Source organism: Alligator mississippiensis, chromosome 3 (genome assembly GCF_030867095.1).
Source record: "Alligator mississippiensis isolate rAllMis1 chromosome 3, rAllMis1, whole genome shotgun sequence".
In the NCBI taxonomy this organism is placed as follows: domain Eukaryota; kingdom Metazoa; phylum Chordata; order Crocodylia; family Alligatoridae; genus Alligator; species Alligator mississippiensis.
The window spans coordinates 168567689-168588595 of NC_081826.1; the positions used below are offsets into that span (position 1 = coordinate 168567689).

Here is a 20907-nt window from a genome sequence, read left to right on the forward strand (position 1 = left end):
TTGTTTGGGGTTGTGGTTTTTTTTTGGGGGGGGGAGCAGTTGCTTGTTTGCTTCTAAACTAATTTTATTAGAAGAGCACTTCCCCCTTTGTAAGTGAATTAGATATGGGTTTTTTTGTTGTTCAGTATCTTTTTCAGTTCTGATTATGATTATTACATAGGAGAAAGGCATTCATTTACTTGAAAGAATATACTGCAAAGAGCTAATCTCACTTAGGATTTATGCATTTTAAATATTTCAATTTTGGCAATGCTGGATTTGGCTGATTTTTTTTTTTTTAATGAGGGTCATACAGCAGTGAAGGATTATGATCTGCCTTCCAAGTATTAGTAAGTGGGGTATACCAGAGGGGAATACTACTACTACTAAAGCAATCAAAAACTGCTTGTCTGCTTTGGTTTAATAATGCATCCATTGCTGGCCTGTGTGTGTATGCACACTTGGTGATTAGTGGATAGAAAGAATATGCGCCTCAAAGTATAATCTATTATGAGTCTTAAAAATGTGCCTCTTCATCTTTGCTAAATAACTGGTAGTGGGATTTTCAGGGCAAGTCAATATTTATATTCAGAATTTCATTTGACTTTGTGGAAACTTCTCTATTTAGAGCAGTACAATGGCAATGTGAAAATACATTTCTTATTTATCTGTCCTATAATTTGAGAAACTAGAGAAAGGGGATGAATGAAGGACCTATTGAGGTAGCAAATGCAGCTGGAAAGAGATATCAGCTAGATATTTCTGCTGTTCTAATAGTCATGGGGTCTAGATCCACTTCACATTTGAAATTGCCTTGGACTACAAATTGGTATTAAGTCTTAGATCCTGCTAGCGAAGGGCTAAATTATGCCCAAAGGGCGCATCATGAGTTGTTCTGCCTCTCTGAGCAAATTGGTTGCATTGAGCAAATTGTCTATAGTGCTTGAAAGGAGAAAGCATACAATTCCCATGTGAATGGCTAGCTCTGTCATTTAGCTATAGGTGAGGAGCCAAGATATAGGTGTTCTATACCTGAGGAAGGGTGAATGGTCTTTATAGGATTGTCCAATAAAAATGAACCTCTTCTCATCTTGTATCTATTTTAGGAAAGATATTAAAAAAAAACAACAACACCACTTTTTTTCTTTTTTTTTATGCTTGGTTTTTAAGGAAAATAGATCCAATGCAAATATATTTAGAGCAATTCCATATGTTTCAAGCTCAGTAGAGAAACAATTTGCACAGAGAATCAATCAGACAGTAGATAGTGATACAGACCTCATATCTGTGCAGGAGTCCAACCCTTTAGCTCTTTGAGGGCCTTGGCTTCCAAGCACGAAGAATACAGAAGGAGCTGCAGGCCTCACAACTACCCTAGTCACAAAGCAGGTGGGGAAGGAATACCAGCAGGCTTGACTACACACCTCTGTGTGTTGAGACATCAGATATTGAGTATCCTTCTCTCTTGCCCCAGAGCAAGTAGGAAGCGGGGGAAGAACACTGGACTAGTTCCTATTTCACTTGTGTGTCTAGCTTTGCACCTGTATAACTAATAAGTGCTACTTTTCTACCCTGGTCAGTTCCTTGGACATGTGTACTCAACATGTCTACTTTTGTATCCTGTTGTCATCTTGCCTTAAAAATAAGTAACAAAAAGCAAGAGGAAGAGAAAGACAAGAACACACCTACATTTTACATTTTTCCCCCAGGGACTTGAGAACAATGGGATAAGATTGCACTAGTAACAGAGCAGTCTTTTTTTTTTTTTTATGAAGGAACAGTCATCACTGTTGAGAAGGCCTACCTGCTAGACATTTGAATAAGCAAGGAGTGCCCTGCTGCCCTACTGGGAACTAAAAAGTAAGAATGAGCAGAAGAGAGGAGGAAGCAAGCTGTGAGTGGGACTGTGCACTGCAAGGAGGGGCCAGGCTGCTGTGGCAGGGCCAGAGCAAAGCAGTTCCCCTCCTCCTGTTTGGGACTAGGAAGAAGGATTTGGTTTTGTTTGTTTGGTTGAAAGATTGTGATTTGCTTGGGGGGACTTGCTGGACAACTGGGGTGGAGCTGGTCAATGGGTCAGATTCCTAACAGGGTCAATGCCTGTAATCAGGACTTGAAGTGCCCCAGCTCCATGCAGATGATGTAGCATGCAGGGCTATGCGGTCTGTCCTACCGGGCTCCCTTTGGGTCCAGAGATTTGGCAGCAGGGGAGTGGCAATTAATGCTATCACTTCTCTGCTACTGCCAAATTTTCAGACCCAGGAGACCTGGGGACCAGATAACATGGCTCTGTGGGCCCAACCTGGCCCACAGGCTGGGGTCTGAGCACCCCTGGTATATGTGATCTCAGTCAGGTCTGGCAATGACTAGGGGCTACCCAAATTGAGGAGGCAGCCAGCAGATTTCACAGGCAAATCATGGGGATGACTGCCATTTTCAAGAGGTCATTGTGGGGTCTCCCTCACCTCTGATTTGCTGAGGGGCCCCAATGGCCCTGCACCCTGCTGCTGATTGTGGAGAGGTCTGTCCAGTGTGTGGCCCTGCCCCTTACTGCCAATTGGTGGAAAGGGGTGGGGCTACATGATCAGGAGTCCTCTTAGCCAATCAGCGGTGAGGGCCGGGGTGACAGCCATCTTCTCTCTTTGCTTTTGTGCCAGGTTGCATGGGTGAAAAGATTGCTAGCACCAACACCTTGAGCCCCCTGTACAAATCCCATATTTAAGGGAAATACATGGGCAAGAATTGCTTATAAGTAATCTTCTTTAGAGGATGATGAGCAGTCTGCATCATTCAGTCCCTCAAAATCCCTCAATAGTCCCTCAAAGTGACGATTTCAACTCTATTATAATAAATTGAATTTCACAAGAGACAGTTCGTTTAAAATGTTAAAATTTCATGAAAACTGAGACTATTTGGGGGTGATAATCATTACAAGATAAAAAAGAGAGAGAATGTCTCAGAGAGAGTCATTTAAATCTCTTAGTTTCATGGAACTTCAGTGATGTATATAGGATCATAGGAAAGAAAGTAGGGCTGGATGGATCTCATGAGGTCATTTTGTCTAGCCCCATACTCCAGGCAGGATCATCCTTGACTAAACTATCCCAGTCAAGTGTCTGTTTAACCTGCTCTTGAAAATTCCAAGGATAGAGATTCCGGTTTCTCTAGGTAGCTTGTTCCAAAGCTCCATCCTCATATTCAGAAAGTTGCTCCTAATCTCCATCCTAAATTTCCCCTGCCACATCTTGAGGCCATTGTTTACAGTCCTATCCTCTACAGCCACAGAGAAAAGCACATCTTCAGTCTCTCTGTAATCATCCTTCAGGTATTTGAAGACTATTATAAAATCTCCCCTTAATCTTCTTTTCTCCAGACAAAATAACCCTAGTTCTTTCAGGCTTTCCTCATAAGTCTTGCCTCCAAGCCCCTAATCATTTTTGTTGCTCTGAATTGGACTCTTTCTAGACTACCCATGTCTTACTTGAAGTATAGAGCCCAAAATTGGACACTTATGAGCCTGGGTGATTTCGGCTGCTGCTGAATCTCTGAATCAGATTTGGCCGAATTGAATCTGAAGCGAATACTAGCCGCTTCACACAGGCCTACAAAGCAACATCCCATTCGCTGCTTTCCCAGCTCTCGTAGCGGATCATTGTAATCATCATCTAGGTCCTCCACGCTTCTTTTTCCCTGCCTGGGCTCGCTGCGATTTCTCTCCCCACATGGGATCATTGCCCTGGTAAGTTTCTCTTTCTTCTTTGTTTCCTCAGCATTCGGTGGCAGGGCAGGCTTACTGCCCTGTCACAGGCACCTATTACACTTGTCAGACATCTGTTCTGATGCATCAGAGCATACTTGATTAATCAAGGCTGCTGGAGAATGCTAATTAGCACACTCAAGCAGCCTCCACATCATGTGTATTCAGTGCTCCCCCACACCTTCAAAATGGCTTAACTAAAGCATTCCTTCCACCATTTTAAAGTGCAGGACACTGAATACACATGACTCTGCAGGCACTTTAGTTAGATTGGCTCTCGGATACTTTCTAATTAAAGCCCCTCCCTCTCCGGAGCATGTGTAAAGATGCCTTTAGACTACATATAGATGCCTAACTCCTATTGATTCCATCTGCATATTTATGTGGTTTAATACCTTTTAAAATGTAACCTTCACTTCTTAAGGCCTGTTTGGAAATTTTAACAGTGTAGTCTAATTCATTTAGGCCACTAAACAATCACAAAATGGAAACCTGCTTAGGTAGCTAGCTAGCCCAGGTGATTGGACTCGAAGGCCCGTTATCATATCCTGCTAAATCTCACTATTCCATCCCCAGTGCCATTTTGACAATGATTATTAACTTGCTCCTATTTCCAGTGTATGCAAAACATAACCATCAGAAACCAGCTGTGCAGCAGGAACACACAAAACTAGTTGCAAAAATAAAATATTGACAAGCTGTTTACTACTAAGACCTGTAGTTCATTTTCTCTCATGGAACAATGACAATAATACAGTATGAACTATACCCAGGGTTATAAAGCATTCATGGCAAACTCTGAGCACTACTTAAATGTCTCTGTCACTAGCTTAGTTTGAAAACTAGAGCTTAAAAAGAAGCTACAGAGGCCATAAATATATGACGCTTTGATTCAATGAGGCCAGAATAGAAATGCCTTGGATGGCAGCAATGGAAAATACATTGCTGCAGGTTAACATTGGATGAAGCAAGCATTATTAATGAAACATAAACATGTGTTTTGAGCTCATGACTTGTGGTGTCCTACCTGAGCTGCGTAGCTCAAGACATTAAGCTTCCATAGTGTAAGAGAAAACATATTACAAAACTTGTAGAAAGTAAAGATTAGATTTTAGTGTTCAGTACAACACATCTTTCACCTTTATTTCAGACATACCCTTAAAAGTCCCACTGAAATATGCCCAGGTTTCTGTTTTTCATGATGTTTCCTGTGCCTTAATGAAGTTTGTGCTTCGAAAAAAAATCACTATAATCTACATGCACTTCTACATACCCGTGCACCTTACAATATACATTTTAACTGTAATCAGTAAATTCTATATACCCATTATTGTCTTTATTTGAAAATTTCAAGCCATTCAAGTAGTAATTGCCTTTCTGCACAATAGAAACATGGACACATGAACATGTAACTTACAATATGTGCACTAGCTGCATTGTATTTAGCAAATCTCTGGCCACGTCTACATGAGACATTGATAGCACAGTAGCGTCGTGTGGCAGGAAGCATAATGTGACACTACTCAGTAGTAGTAACAATCTATTGTGCAGTCAGTAGCACCTAAAGCTGTTCGGTAATGCTGCTATGCAGTAACTCCAGTTACTGCTCAGGCATTTAGTAGTTGTTCATAGAAGTACTAAATGACTGTACAGTAATGACTGTGGAGGCAGTGTCTTGTGTAGATGTGGTCTCTGTTTACTAAGGAGAGGAATCTGTTTGGGTTTTTTTTCTGTCCAGATGCCAGAATATATCAGAGTGTAACCTTTAAACGTTTGAAGGAGAAAACATTCATTTCTAGACTGGTAAAATAGCTCCCCTATTAGATTGGACCATTGCTTTTCAGATCAAGATTGTGGATTATATTGTTTCCAGAAGAAAGGTGATAGAAGCAGATGTGTTTCATAGCCCAAAATGTAGGCATTTTAGTATGTGTAAAACTAACTTGCTTCTCAGAGCATGAAAAAATCATATATATATATGTACGTATATGTGTGTGTGTGTATGTGTGTATGTATGTATGTAAGGATATGCATGTCTATATGTATAAAAATCCAGCGCCCACTCTCCCTTCCTTCCAAAATCCGACTCTCTTCCCTTTTCATGCTCTGAGGTCCAAGTTAGTTCTGCACTTACTGAAGTGCCTACATTTTGGGCTATTATATATATTTTAAATTGTTTGGTAATTCCCAAGTGGACGCTATTGTATGTCACAGGGTCTGATGCTTTATTGGATGTAGGAATATTCCAGAGAGTGTTTGATCAAGGGATGATGATTGTTAAATCTGTGGAAAGAGTCAATAAGTGAGTCCAGGTGTTCAGTCAGTAAAAATTCTTCTCCTACCAGTGATTGTGTGTCTCTGTTCTTTTTTCTGAGAAATCATTCTGGTATGTAGTTTCTATCAAATTGTACCCACCTAGGGCTCATCCATACATGCAGGCACATGCACTTGCAGCATCTCAAATAAGAGCAGCACAAATTTGAGCCAGAGAAATTTGAGGCACAAATTTTTCCTCAGCACACATGCCTGGACATGCATTTTAGTGTAGGGCAAATTTTGCCACTTGGGGCAAAATAACCCTGCCCGGCTCCTCCTGGATCTGCAGCCAGGGGGAGCAAGAGCCTGGGGCCAGCACCTGTGCTGGCCTCAGCAGTATAAAAACTGCCCTGTTTTGACCCCAGCAATATAAAAAGATGCCCTGGCAAGCATGATACTTGCTCTCAGGAGCTTCAGGGGCCTGGCCAATTAGTATCTGGGGACACTGCCCCTTGTGCCAGCTGGACTGCTGAAGCAGCCCTAACTGACTGTCCTCTGCACCCTCTACCCACTGCAGCAGTCTGGCAGTGGAGGCTACTGCCTAGCTATGACCTGCTGCCACCTGTGACAGCATGTGGACCCAAGGCCTGCGTGGGGACTGCACAGCCACAGCAGGAGCATCTGTGCTTCTGGTCCAGCTGCCCATGGGCCTTGGCTGCACAGTTGGCATTTGTGTGGCATTATTGCCATGTGTGCCACCACCCAGCCATCTGGGCAGCTACCACCTGGAAAATGTTCTCAGTGTGGTGGCCTGCTTTGAACTGTTGAAGCATATCCTCCTGGCAGGGCCAGTAGGTCAGGAAACTCCAGCTGGGTCCTGGGTGCTGGCCCTGAGCAGGCTTCTTTGCCTGGGTCCTGCCGTTTGTCTCACTAGCAGGAATTCTGGTGTTCCCTATTTAAAAACTGCAAAATCTCTGATAGAAAATTCCCAAATTCACTCTTTTAAATACCCACAAATCCATGTTCTTCCACAATTAAAACAAAAGACCATGAGACAGAGAGAGAGAGATCAGTTGGGCAATGTTTTATTGATAGATTTACAATTTTAATGCAATTTGGAAGCCTACCAGTGTCTCTATCATCATAATAGAATAAATTCTAAATATCTATATGTTTTGATGTTTGCTTTTGGTTTTCTTATAGAACAATTAGAGTTCCCCCTGACCCCTTCACTGACCAGGATGTGGGTGTCATAACCCAATGATTTTTAGTGCCTTGGCACATTGGAATTTTCCCGCCACATGGAGCTTTCTTTGCATGGTGGATTTCTCAGCTGCAGAGAGAAAACCCGGGTGCAAAGAGCTCCCACCACGCGTATGCAAATTAGTGTCCCACTATTGGTCAATTCTAAATTATTCCTACGTGGCGGCTGGCAATTGGCTCGCTAGCCATATAAAAGGTTAGAGCAGTTTCGGCCCAAGTTGGAGGACTCCACAACCATCTTGTGGGGAACTCTAAGCATGCTGTGGAGCCTAGCAAACTCCGCGTGTGTCTTGGAGGAGGACATAGAGGCCTGATCAGCTTCTAGCCACTCCCCGTCATAGTGAAAAATTTAATGTATCCCCCATGTTCAGCATGCAGAGGCGTATATCGACGACTCATCTCGGTTCGGTTCAGAAGAGATCTCACTTCTGTTCGTTTGTGTGCAACTGTAACTCAAGCAAGTTTCCTTCCTGCACTGTGACCATCGGCAGTGTAAGTAAAGCTTTCTTTGTACAACCAATATGCTTCTGTGCCTAACTCTACTCCGTCATGGAAAAACCCCACCTGACGGTCCAGGCTACTGGCCATAGCCTTAGACGGCCCTCGGTCCCGACAGTGGGGACAGCTGCCCTTGCAGCCACAGCTTCTGCCAGCAGGTCTCATCCTGTCTGGCAGCTGGGCATGATGGGTGAGTGATAGGGGATGTGGGGTTTGCAGGAGGCGGGTAGGAAGGGGTGTGTGAGTGGGTGGGTGTGAAGGGATGTGGAAGGATGCAGATGGGTGTATAGGTAGGTATGCGGGGATTGTGGGGGGACTACAGGTGTTGGAGGACTGTGGGGAGCTACTTAGAAGGGGTGGGTCCCCTGCCCCTCACAGGGCGCAGCCCCCCCCCCCCACAGCACATCAACTTCCCCTCTTGCAGGGTCACAGCTCCCCCTGCAGAGTCCACAGCTCCCCCCCCCCCCCAGGCCTGCATCCCCCCAGGAGGTCCCCAGCCCCGCCACCCCTGCAAGGTCCACAGCTCACCCTGCAGCAACAGAGGCCATGGGGCGTTCAGGGCTCACTGATGTCAGAGCCTCCCTAAGACATGGCATGGCCCCAACCGCCTCAGAGCCAGCACCACCTGTCCCTTGTGTCATGGGTGAGACCTGGCTCAGTACTGCATGGGACCATGAGCTTTTCTGCAGCTCCAGGCTGCTCAGGATGTCACCCAGGGGCCAGTGCCATTTGTGGAGACTGCATGTCATGCCAGGTCAGGTCCTGCCTCCACAGGCCCCGGACGCTGTTGGGCCAGGCCAGTTCTGTGGAGGCAGGACCTGGCCCGGCACAACATGCAGTCCCCGTGAGCAGTGCCGGGACCTGGGTTACAGCCCAAGTGGCTTGGGGCTGCAGAAAGGTACATGGCCTCACACCTTGCCAAGTCAGGCCACACCTGCGACAGGTGGTGCCAGCTCTGAGCTGGCCAGGGTCACGCAATGCCACAGGGGTCTGGCAGCAACAGGCCCTGAGTGCCCCATGGCTACTGCTGCTGTGGAGGGGGGCAGTGTGCACCCTGCAGGGGACCCACAGCCCCTGACCAGCCCAACCCACCCACACATAACCGCCCCCCCCTCAGTCCTCCCACACAAGCACAGCCCCCCACACCAACAATCCCACCACAGTCCCTATTTACCCACTACAGTGCCTGGGTCCCAGTCATGCTGGATCCTTGCCACACTTCTGCTTGCCCCAGCACACTAAGGGTGCATGCCCCATGTGCTGTGCCAGCCAAAGCACATAGAGATGCTCTGGCCAGAAACCAAAGTGTCTCTCCAGAGGACTGGCTTTCAGGTTACCTTAGGTCACCTGTGCCCTGTCCCGCTTTTTTCCTCCATGTTTTTTTTTTTTTTTTAATATCCGGATATCCAGGTATCAAATTTTGAGCCCCTGTTGCAAATATGCAGCATGAAGAACATTTTTTCATTCTCAGCATGCCTCTTGCAGCATCTCAACTGGTTTGGGATGCTGCAAGAGGCACGTGCATGCTTATCTGGATGAGCCCATAGTATCATAAAGCCCATAAAGATATTTGGTGCATTGAATGAGTATACCCCAGTCTGTGATAGACATGTAGGTTTGTGATGATGTGTGGGGTCTATGAAGCCATCAGATGTGGCTTCTTTGTGGGGGGAGGTGTTAGTTGTGGTGGAAGTGGAGATAGGTTCTGCATTTCTTGTTAAGGCAGGGTTGTGTCCCATTTGGTGTCTGTTGATCAGAGGGGGTTTTCATTTATGTAAGAAATAATACACATGCTTTTATTATTTTTGCTATTTATGCCTGCCTCTCCCTTAGAGGAGGAAAAGCAGTTTATGCCTGAAATGTTGTCTTGATTTCCTCCAAATCGCCCCCACCCCCCCACTCTTGGATGTAACTGAGGCATTTTCTATATAAGTAATGGATTTTAAAGTTAGTCTAATTAAACCTTTGCAAACTCTTTTTATGGATCTCATATGTCAGTCTGAGATATATATATATATCAGTTTAGCATGCACTTAGTCCTCTTTGACTTAAGCTCAATTGAAATAAATATAAATATGGCTAGCCACACAAAGGACTTTATTATTATTTATATGTTTTGCTTTAAAGTATTTAGTTAAACTGGTACCCCTTTCTCAGAGTAAGACAGCATGAGAAGGAAATTTGCTGCCTTTGGATGAGTTTTGTAAAGCACGGGTTGTTGATCTAAATGCATCATTTTAAGTCAATGGGAACTGAATCACTGATGTCAGTAGAAGTAGATAGGACAGTGATGAACATTTTTTAAGTGCCTGCCCCCACAAACATATGCTTCTCTCACCCCCATCCCCATGCCCACACCATCAGCAGTGCTTTGCCCTTTCATTTTCCTTAAAAGTTCCTAGATGTACAAGTGTGGTCCTGTTCAGCTTAACAATGAGACCTGACAAGATCACTGATGGCTTTATGCAGAGGCAGATATCTTTTCTGCTCCAAATGTACCTGAATATATAGGTAACACTGTTTCGACATGTGTCTTGCACCCACCTAGGTAATACCATTTGCTCCTTGTGGGATAAGCCATTAAAATCAGACTTTCTGGCCTTTGCCAGACACATAGTAATGGCACAATAGGATCTGATCCACAAGCTATACTATCACACTTCCTGCCATGCCATCTGTGCATGGGCCTAGATGCACTGTGCACTGTTGTGGCTGAGAGCCCAATCAGTTGATCTAGATTACATGTGTCCCTGTGTCTGGGAGCCTGGATCAGCTAACAGGGCTTCCAACTGCAGGAGTGCATGGTGTGTCCTTGTGGCCTGGGACCCCATTAGCTGACAGTGCTTTCAGCCACAGAGGTGTCCCTGGCTACACATTTAATTAATTGTTTCATAGGAACCAACCACAAAGTTATAGTGCATTTTTTGTTGAATGACTTTGTGACTTATTCCTCCTTAATTATCATGGTATTAATTGAACATGTGGCTGGCTCACAATTTAAGATGTGATTAACTAGTTAATAATGTCTTAAGTGTAATGTGTGACAGGGTTTTCTATTTGCTTCATGAAAATAATATTCTTTATGTACATAATTAAACAAAATAGCTGAGATCATCATAATTCTTTTGACAAGGGCAGTCCCTGGAATGGAGAATCCTAGTTAATTTCAGAAAACATGCTGTGTCTAGTGTACAAGGTATATTTTGCAATTTGTATGTAGATCTAAATACCCTAAATGGATAGATTTCACGAGCAGTCCTCTCAGAACATAGACAAGGACTAACAACAACTTTAGAAGCCAAGTTATAGCATTTTATGTGAACTTTTACAATGTATTTATTTTGTTGGATGGTACTGTGTGGTGCTATTTTAGTTATTCCTAAAATTAAGCACTAGACAAAAAATTATTCTTGTCACTTTATGAACATTATTGCCACCTAACCAGCATATTGCCATCTGCATCTACTTTGGTCTGCCATTTCCATCCATTTATAACATATCTAGCTATTATATTACCCTTCCATAAAAAGAAGGGAAAACTGTATTACAAGAAAACATGTAGGGGTTGATTGTGACAAGTCTGTTCACAGTGGGGCATCTAGACATGCACTTTACTGTTAAGCTGACTAATTAGCTCCACAGTAAAGCATCACCATCTACATGTGTGGCACTATTAGGCCTCAGTAAACTAATTAGCTCTGCCATAGGATAGTACATCCTGACACAAGTACTATCCTACAGCAGAGTTATTTAATCTGCTGCAATGCATACGTAGATGATGACCAGGGCTGGCTGAGGCACGAGGGTGCTCCACTGCAGATTGCTGCCTGCTGGCTAGTTCCACACTGGAGCACCCTTGTGCCTCAGCCATCTTCTCTACAACACACTGAGCTGTGGACGATCAGCTCTGGGCTACTCTGAGCCCCCTGCCAGCCAGGGCTGTACTGCCTCACCTCAACATGCTTCAGTCCCAGGCATGCATGTAAATGGGGAGCAATAAACTCTGGTGTAGACCACCCCAGAGTATATTCAGGTGCATTAATAACACATGTAGATGTGCCCAGTGAGTAGTATGTTACACCTTCATTAGCATTATTAATTTTAACACGAAAGCTTGAGGAATAAGGTATTTAGGTACCTTTACTCAATATAAAGGTATCAGAATTCTCGGGCATCTGAAGAGGATGTCCACCACTTTCTCAGGTCCAGTTTGACAATGAACTTTTCTCACTGAAAAGTTCCAGGTTAAGGTCATTGACTGTAAGAAAGTACACTCATTCTTTCAGGTTCCCCTATGCTGATTTTTCATGTGGCCTGTATGGAATTAGATATTGCTATTCTTGTTCTTTACTAGGGTGACTATATTATCTACCAATATTACAGAGGAGAATACTAAAATAGAGAGAATAATATCATGTCTTATATGATGAATCACAAAAAGTCCACTACTCTAGTTCCAGAATTTATACGTGTACTTATCAGGGTGTTGTATTGCTGATCTATCCATAGAAGACAGGGTAGTAGTGAGCTAGTGGACTTCCTGGAACCTCTGGCTCTTCTCTTTGTCCTGGCTATAGGAAGCTGATATACTTTTATCAATAGTTTCCATTTAACTTATATAATCAAATGTAACCCGGGTGGCGGCCCAATAGTTGCCACCCCTGCCCAGTATTAGGGATGGTGTGGTGAGAGTGGGGCAGGGCTTCTGGCCAGCACCGATTTACTTTCCAGCTGGCCCCTGCTCCCCACAGAGCAGCCCGTGTTCCCAAGAAGGTCTAACACTTAACTGATTTAACTATTTACACTTTATTCACAAAACAAGAATAATAGGAAAGGTTATTTACAAGTGAACTTAAATAGCATAACCAGAATCACAACACAAACCAGAATGCATTAGTCAATCCTTGACTCAAGAACCACAGGTGGGGTAACTGGCAGCTTTCAGCCACTGCTGAGATGCTACCACAAGGAAGCAAGGTGCTCACTCCCTGCAGCTCCAACAGGCTTCCCAATAAGCGACAGACTGCAACAGGTTAAGTTCTTCTGGTTTGCAGCAATCAAATTGTATGAAACCCCAACCCCCCCAAAAGGCTGAAGGGCAACCCTCTGTGGCAACCAAAAAGGCAAGCAACAAGCAACAGAGTAGGCTCCTGCAGCAATCAGCATCACCCAAGCACAAAGCTCAGGAACTCCATCCAATGACAATCAGCTGCAGAATAAGGGACAGGACTGAGTCTCCTCTGGGGCAGTCAGTGGCAGAGGGTCAGCAGCACAGGCAGCTCCCAGGGGTCATTGCTCTAAACCCCTGCTTCAGATGGCTGGCCGGGCACTCCACATGCCTCGCGGCTCACCAATCCTACTCTGAGCACTGGCCTGTATCCCAAGCTCTTGGGGACCCTCGTCTTGGTGCTCTGCTGCTCCTCAGGATCCCAATGCCTTGCCTGCTGCTGTCCAGCATCCCCAGGGAAGGTAAGGAGTTTCCTCAACTCACCAGCCCAGCTCCTGCTCTGGATAAGGATGCTGCCCGCACTCCTGGCCTCTCCTTCTTCTCCACAGTGGAGCAGGGGAGCTGATTGCCACCCCTAACCTCTGGGACACCCGTCACGTCCAGCGCATTGCGATGGGGCGATGGGGCCTTGGGGCACCATCTTTCTGCCCGTAGCCCTAGCTACTGCTCCCTGTCTGCTGCAGGGGTGGAGGCACAGCTGACTGCCATTGCCGCCTTCTCCCAGGGCCTTCGAGGCTCTTCAGAGGGGTCTTTCTGCTCCCTCTGCTGGGTCAGTTCACCCCAGCTCTTCCTAGGCCTTCCGTGTTGTTCCTTGGAGTCACTGTCAGCAGCCCCCATGCCATTTCGGCTGCTGCTTTTATCCCCTCCGGCAGTCCCTCCCTGGCTTGCAAACTGACCAACCAGGGCTCAGGATGGCTGACTCTGAACCCTGGCCACCCCCCTTCCATGCGAATGAGGGGATTGAAAACCTCTTCTTTCAATTGGCTTCTCCTTTTCCACAGGGTAGGGCTCCCCTGCTCCACCCTTGGGGTCGCTCAGACTTCACCGGCACTGTTTCTAGCCCAGAGTAAGTATCTCAAGCCGATCTAGTGAGCCCACATTGGCAGTCTGTTACCCAGAAATAATATATAAATTCCTGAATACATGATTGAGTAATGATCAGCAAACTGTTCTGCTCACAAATATTCTATGAATAGACAGAAGCTAAAGGCTGTTCCATAAGTTACCATGGATTGTTCACTTTAAAAAAAATACTTTATTCTAATGCTACTCTCTTATTTAGGAGCAAGTATGATAATTACTTGGGATGAAATACTAGTCTCACGCAAGCCCTTGGCAAAACTCCCATTGATCTGTATGGGGTCTGGTTTCCATATTTTGAATACAACCTTGTTGGCACTGGATTTAAGACCCAGATATCTCCTTCCAGATGGACCCAAATCCATTTGATAATATGCAAATTTTATTGATACACGGTGATACCAGATAAGATTAATGCAAACAATTCTGTATTTACCAGTACTAGAGCTGCCATCAGAGGGAAGGTACATCTGGCCAGTAAGTAAGCTTCATTCTGAGGTTCTCTCTTAAATGTCAGATGTCAGCAGCCTGGATGTTGGAAGCTTAGGCCCACCCCCTGCCCCTCAGTGGGTTGGGTGAGACAGACTGGTGGTATGCCCTTCATTCATGATGGCCCTAGGTTCCCCTCCTGTGGACCCTTTGCTGCTCTGAAATCCTTCTTTTTGTATTATTTTCCACTTCTGATGACTCTTTATCTCAGGCATTGTTGATTGATGTCTCTGTGGTTGTCATACTGTCCACGTTATGTCCTGTCAGTATATTGCTTTGTTTCACAAACCCATCACATGCACACATCCTAATTTGGTTTTTTCCCACTCTTTTCCTAATTTTGTCTGTTCCTCAAAACCAGAAATCCTAAGGGCTCTGCATCTGGGCACTGTGACCTGGTGTACTACACTGTTCCATAATATAAGATAAGGTGGCACCAAGTCACAGTGCCTGTGTGTCTCCTTTCTGCTTGCCTGTGTCAGAAACTGTTATAATTAGGCTCGGGGGTAACTTTAGGTTAATTGATCTTAATTGATTAAAAGACAATGCCCAAAGCCTGCAGAACAGGGAAGCATGCTGGCACAGAGTCTGGGACTGGAGCCAGAGCTACAGGCGAGCTGAAAAGGTAGATGGGAGAGGGAAAAATGGGACTAAGGGAAAGTGTGGGTGTTAAAGAGGGGTTCTGGATGTGGGGAGCTAGAGGATGGCTCCGGGGCAGCTAGAGAAGTTGCAGGGAGTGGCAGTAGGTGCTGGAAGCTGGAGAAAACTGCAGGGGGGGAGGATTACAGAAGGTGCGGGGGAAGCCTGAAAACAGAGAGATGGACAGCAGAAAATCACAGGAAAAGCAGCAGGCAGTAGGGCAGCAGGAAAGCAGAGAAAGGCAGCAGAAAGTCACAGGGAAAAGGCACTGGAATTGAGGAATTGAGAGGAGATCAGGAAACTAGTGGAGAGGGGTGGGGGCTGGAGCTGAGAGAGAGAGAGCCTGGAATTTAAGATAAGGAAGGGACTGGGATTCAGTAAAATCCCAATTTAGGGTTGCAAATGACAGTAGTTTCATTGAACGGGGGAGATGGTGACACAATGTCAAATTGGTTCCCTTGTACCCACCCACCCACCCACACACAATGGCAGCAGGGGTTAGAGAGGCTTGGTGCAGGGACTGAAGTCCACTGAAGTCCAGGAGGAGAGAGAGAGACAGATTGAGGGAGAGAGTCCAAATTGTAGGAGGAGGTGTGCAGGTAATATCTACCTATCCAGGCTGGAAAGGGGTCCTTGTCCAGTAGGTGTTGTCCAGAGGGAGGTCGCCGGCAGGGCCTCTGGGTGGATAGGTGGTGTGGTATGGTGCTGGTCCAGATGGAGAGGGCATCCCACTGAGTCTGTCTTCACTGCCCCTTTTTATAGGGGCAGACCTTGTGTCACCCTAGTGACAGGAGGCATGGCCAGGCAAGGGTCAGGCCCTGTCGTATTGAGCATGTGTGCTCCATGCAGGGATGTGCAGTTTCAGGTGTCTGTAATGGTGAGAGTTGCTGGTTTTGCAGGGTCTTTTGTCTTTCAAATGCTGGTCTTGTCTTTGTTCCTGGGTGAGGTCCGTGGTTCCTGGGTGAATCAATGTAAGGTGATGGCCCAGTCATTACAGGCCATTCAGTAGAGGCCTGCTACCATTGTATTTCAATCATTCCCAATCACACTCATTCATCGGGGAACCAATTTACATGGGAGGGGTACATGACTCATACAGTTGCAACATGGGATGCCCAGGCAGAGGACAGAAGATGGAGGCTTGACATATAAAATGGAAACTTGACATGACTTTGGTTCACTTAGAAACACAGGCCTAAACCATACAATATCCATATGAAACAATAAAAATCAATACAAAATAATATCAATACAAAATAATATTAATACAAAAATCAATACAACAGTAAAAATCAATACAAACCTAATAATTATACAATATAAAACAGTGGATATCCAAAACCAAAAACTTGCTACCAAAATAAAAATGTTTAAAGCTTATCCTACACCTTAGCTTACTTATACTTATCTATAGGGAAAAGAGAGGGAGAGAAAAAGTCAGAAATGGCTGGGGAAAGGGGAGGGAATGCATTTTAAAATAAATAAAAAAGAAAAACTGGGGGTTTTGCTACACTGCCCCAGGCCCTGGCCCCATGCTGTCACTACTTTGTGATCGCAACCTTGTCCTAGATAGTGGAGCCAGGGCTGGCAGCAGTAGTAACACTGGCAGCAACAGCCAGAAGGAGCCGCTGTTGCTGGGAAGTGGAGTCTGGCTGCTGTATTGCCCTAGCCCCATTATGTGCTTGGGGATGGCAGGATTGGCCTCCTGCACATGCCACAGCCCAGGCTTCCCTCCACATCTGGGGCATGAGGCCCAAGGAACCTGACACAGGCCAGATAAAATCCTTTGGTGGGCCAGATCCGGCCTATTTTACCTGCTCCTGATTTAGTTTTACAGGTATGCTAGGACTATTCTGAGTCCCAAACTAGCTTAACTACAAAATAATATAAAGCTTAATTTACAGCTTTTTTCAGCCAGAGGTGGCTCGGTATCACCAGAACATACTGGAGAATCTAGTTTCATGTATTTAAATAAGGAAGATCAGCTTTATATTGAAAAAAGCAGATTGAACCCCTTGCAAGAAGATTGGGAGAAAGGTTCTAGCAGAATTGTGATGTTCAAATGATCAGACCTAAAAGATAAAGACAAAATATCTTTGTCTATGAATCTATGACATTATGAATCTATGAAAATACCAAAAGCAGCAACAGGAAGCAAAAAATAACATATAAATCCCAGTGACTTAATTATACCTGAAACTTTAATCCCTGTGCACAAGCAAGTAGGAGAATCTGGTACCAGTGACAAATACGTTATTGCAAAAGCAATAGAGGCTATGATTTGATATTCCACAAAGATGAAATCAATGCATATTAAAGATAGATAGATAGATAGATAGATAGATAGATAGATAGATAGATAGATAGATAGAATATACATTTTGGGAAATGAAAGAGGTGGAGAAATCACCAGATAAAATACAGCAGGCTGCACCTGGCTCAAGGACTCAAAGTGAATAGGATATATGAGAGGTAATAACATTAAAAGCTTTGTTATAATATAATATAATATAATATAATATAATATAATATAATATAATATAATATAATATAATATAATATAATATAATTTTGGAAGGAACTAAAAAAATTGCAAAAATGCAGAAGGATCAGTCATTAATGATAATTGTGGCTTCTGGTGTTAACTAATGATCCAAACCACTAAGAACCTTACTGTAGACCAGAGCTTTCCAAACTGTGTGCCACGACACATTAGTGTGTCGGCGGCAGTGTGTAGGTGTGTCGCGCGAAATGCAGAAAATTTTGCAGAAGGGCACCGCGGAGCTCCCTTACTTGCTTCTGCTTCCCTTGGCCCCTCCTCCGTAACTTCCTAAAGCAGCTAATGTTAAAGCAGCTAAGGCTTAGCAGCTAAGGCTTAGCTGCTTTAACATTAGCTGCTTTAGGATCGTGTGGTGTCTTGACGTAGGACGCACGTGATTGGCGGTGTTGGAGCGGTACGGCGAGGAATCTGGAGAATTCGGAATTCTCGTTGGAGACTCCTTTAATGGAGCAATTAACGGAGCAATTAGTTGTGAGTTACACCACCCCCAAATCTCGGCTGTGCTGAGCGGAGGAGTCCCCCAGATGTCCTGGACTGGGACTGCACCGAGCGGGCCATCCGCCATCTTGGCCAATCGGAACGCAGCTCAGTGGAGGCCAGAAGCCTCGGAATCAGCGTGCTCCCAATTACCCGGGCGAGCGCAGCTGCAGGCTGTCACCTAGTCAACCCACCTGCTGCTGGCTGAAGGTAGGCCACCCTCCCAAACCCAATGTGGCAAACTGCAAGCCACTCACCACGTGGCACTTATAATTTGATTTCTGCCATTTATTTTTATTTTTACTCTGCTGTAATTGTGGATTGACCACCCACTGGCAGTGTACCACCGGAGAGTGCTAGAACTGGACTCTGGACATAGGCATTGCAAATATTTGCAGCAATATAGCCTTGTAGTGAGACATATATATTTACACCATTTTTGTTGGACTTTTGCTTCTCTACTTCATGTGTTTTTGCAGCTGAGCTCCTATCTGGACCTATGTGTCCTAATATGTATTGTAAATACTTTAGTTAATTTTGTTTATTTTTCACATTTTCTCCTGGTCCTGATTCCTATCTTTATCTCACTTTATCACTGTGGGAGTGGAGCGCAGGTGCTGTTATTTTCATAAGAAAAAACAGAGAAAGATAAGCGCTAAAAACAGTCCTGTTATTTTCATATTTAGTTAATGCTAAAACCTAAAAATAATTTCTCATAGATTTATTCATTAAATTGCAGTTGAATTACCCGTAAAATGGATGTTTCTAATTAAGAAAAGAAAAGCTGATGAAGATGACGTTTGCGATGAACAAAATGTAGCCTCTATAGAGGAAACTACGCAAGAATCAACTGTTGAACGGTCTGTATTAGTACGTAAGAAGTGTAAAGGAAAAATTCCCAAGCCTCGTTTATACAATAAAGATTATATGAAACTGGGGTTCACATTTTCTGGTAATGAAAACAATCCTTGTCCTCAGTGTTTAGTTTGCGGGGATATACTTGCAAATGAAAGTATGGCACCAAATAAATTAAAGCGTCATTTTACCTCAAAACACAGTCATTTGTCAGAAAAACCAGTAGAATACTTTACTGAGCTTTCAAAATCTATAAAGAAGCAGTCTGCATCATTCACAAAGACAATGAAGACATCAGAGAAAGCTCAAAAGGCAAGTTACTTGGTTGCTCAAATAATTGCCAAAAACAAGGACCCACACACTATTGCCGAAACCACCATAAAGGAATCTTGCTGTGCTATTGTTTGAACAATGTTTGGGCCCGAATTTGAGATAGAAGTTAATAAAATCCCTTTGGCAGATAACACGATTGGAAGACATATTCAAGACATGTCTGATGACATTAAGCAGCAAATGAAGGATATTTTTCAAGATGATAATATGATCTTTACATTGCAATTAGATGAAGCAACAGATGTCAGTGGGTTAGCAAAATTATTGGTTTTTATACGTTTCATTCATATTGACAGAATTATTGAGCAATTCTTGTATTGTCTAGAACTTCCAATGAGAACTAGAGGTGAAGATATATTTAAAACTTTAGATTGCTTCATGAAGGAAAATAATTTGCAATGGTTAAATTGTGTAGGAATATGCACAGATGGCACACCCTCAATGGTTGGTTCAACAAAAGGTTTTATAGCTTTAGCAAAGAAAGAGAATGAAAATATTATAATTACTCATTGCTTTTTACTTCGCGAAGCACTAGTCGCGCAAACCATTGGAAATGAATTAAGAAAAGTTTTGGACAAAGTGGTTCAAATGGTCAATTACATTAAAAGTAGACCTCTTCAATCAAGATTATTTGCTCATATTTGTGAAGAAATGGGGGCAAGGTTTAAAAAGCTTCTACTACACACAGAAGTTCGTTGGCTCTCAAGAGGTCGAGTGCTTTGTCGTGTATACGAATTGAGGGAAATGATGCTTAAACTTTTTGTGGAAAATCAGCAAAAAGAATTCTGCAATCTAATTCAAAACAAACTTTGGTGCACAAAATTGGCATATCTTGCTGACATATTTGAACATTTGAATAAAATAAACACCAGTATGCAAGGAAAAGGAGAAAATATCTTAACAGCGGTAGATAAAATTTGTGCTATGAGAGACAAAATAGCAATTTGGAAAAGGAAAGTGAAAGAAGGAAATTTTGAAATGTTTTCCAAAACTGCTGAGTGCGAGCTAAAATGTGATATCAGCTCGCTAATTGTTGACCATTTAACATTGCTCGGAGAGAAAGTTCAGCATTACTTCCCAAATGTTGAAATCCAAGACTATGATTGGATCAGAAATCCATTTCTTTCAACTGCAACGAGGAACTTTTCACTTATTGAAGAAGAAGAATTAGCTGACATAAAAAATGATCGAAATCTGTTAATGATGTATGAAGAGGGTGACTTAGACAGCTTTTGGATTCGCATTTCAAAAATGCATCCAAACATAGCTAAAAAAGCATTAAAAATTCTTCTGCAGTTTTCTACTACATACATTTGTGAAGTATCCTTTGCAACGATGGCAAACTTAAAGACACTGAAACATGGAAGCTTAAAAATGCTTGATGACGAAAAGCGAGTGTCTTTATCTAATATTCCACCAAATATACAGAAACTGTGTTCATCCCATCAACCTCATACATCCCATTAAAATGGTAAGTAGTTATTGGTGTTATTCAACTTTTTTAAATTCTTGCACATACTTACATACTGTTACTCATAAATGACAACAATGTATGTTATTATCTTACAAATCATATATATTTAAAAATATAAATTAAAGGTTTTCATGAGATATGTTGTGTCCCCATACATTTCGTTATTACAATTTATGTATGTGTCCGTATCTCTTATAACGGGTTAGTTTAACCTCCGGCTTGCTAGTAAAACTGAATTACTG

General features: G+C 43.6%; 1 protein-coding gene across 1 annotated transcript; it reads left to right on the top strand.

Annotated features, from left to right (window-relative positions):
* The first annotated feature begins 19269 nt into the window (after positions 1-19269).
* Positions 19270-20658, top strand: LOC132249190 (zinc finger BED domain-containing protein 5-like). Its single transcript, XM_059723541.1, has one exon. The coding sequence runs from the start codon at positions 19270-19272 to the stop codon at positions 20656-20658; it is 1389 nt and encodes a 462-aa protein (XP_059579524.1).
* The last annotated feature ends 249 nt before the right edge of the window (positions 20659-20907 follow it).

What these genes read in the sequence shown, in the direction of transcription:
- LOC132249190 (XM_059723541.1), top strand. Translation starts at nt 19,270, where the DNA reads ATGTTTGGGCCCGAATTTGAGATAGAAGTTAATAAAATCCCTTTGGCA.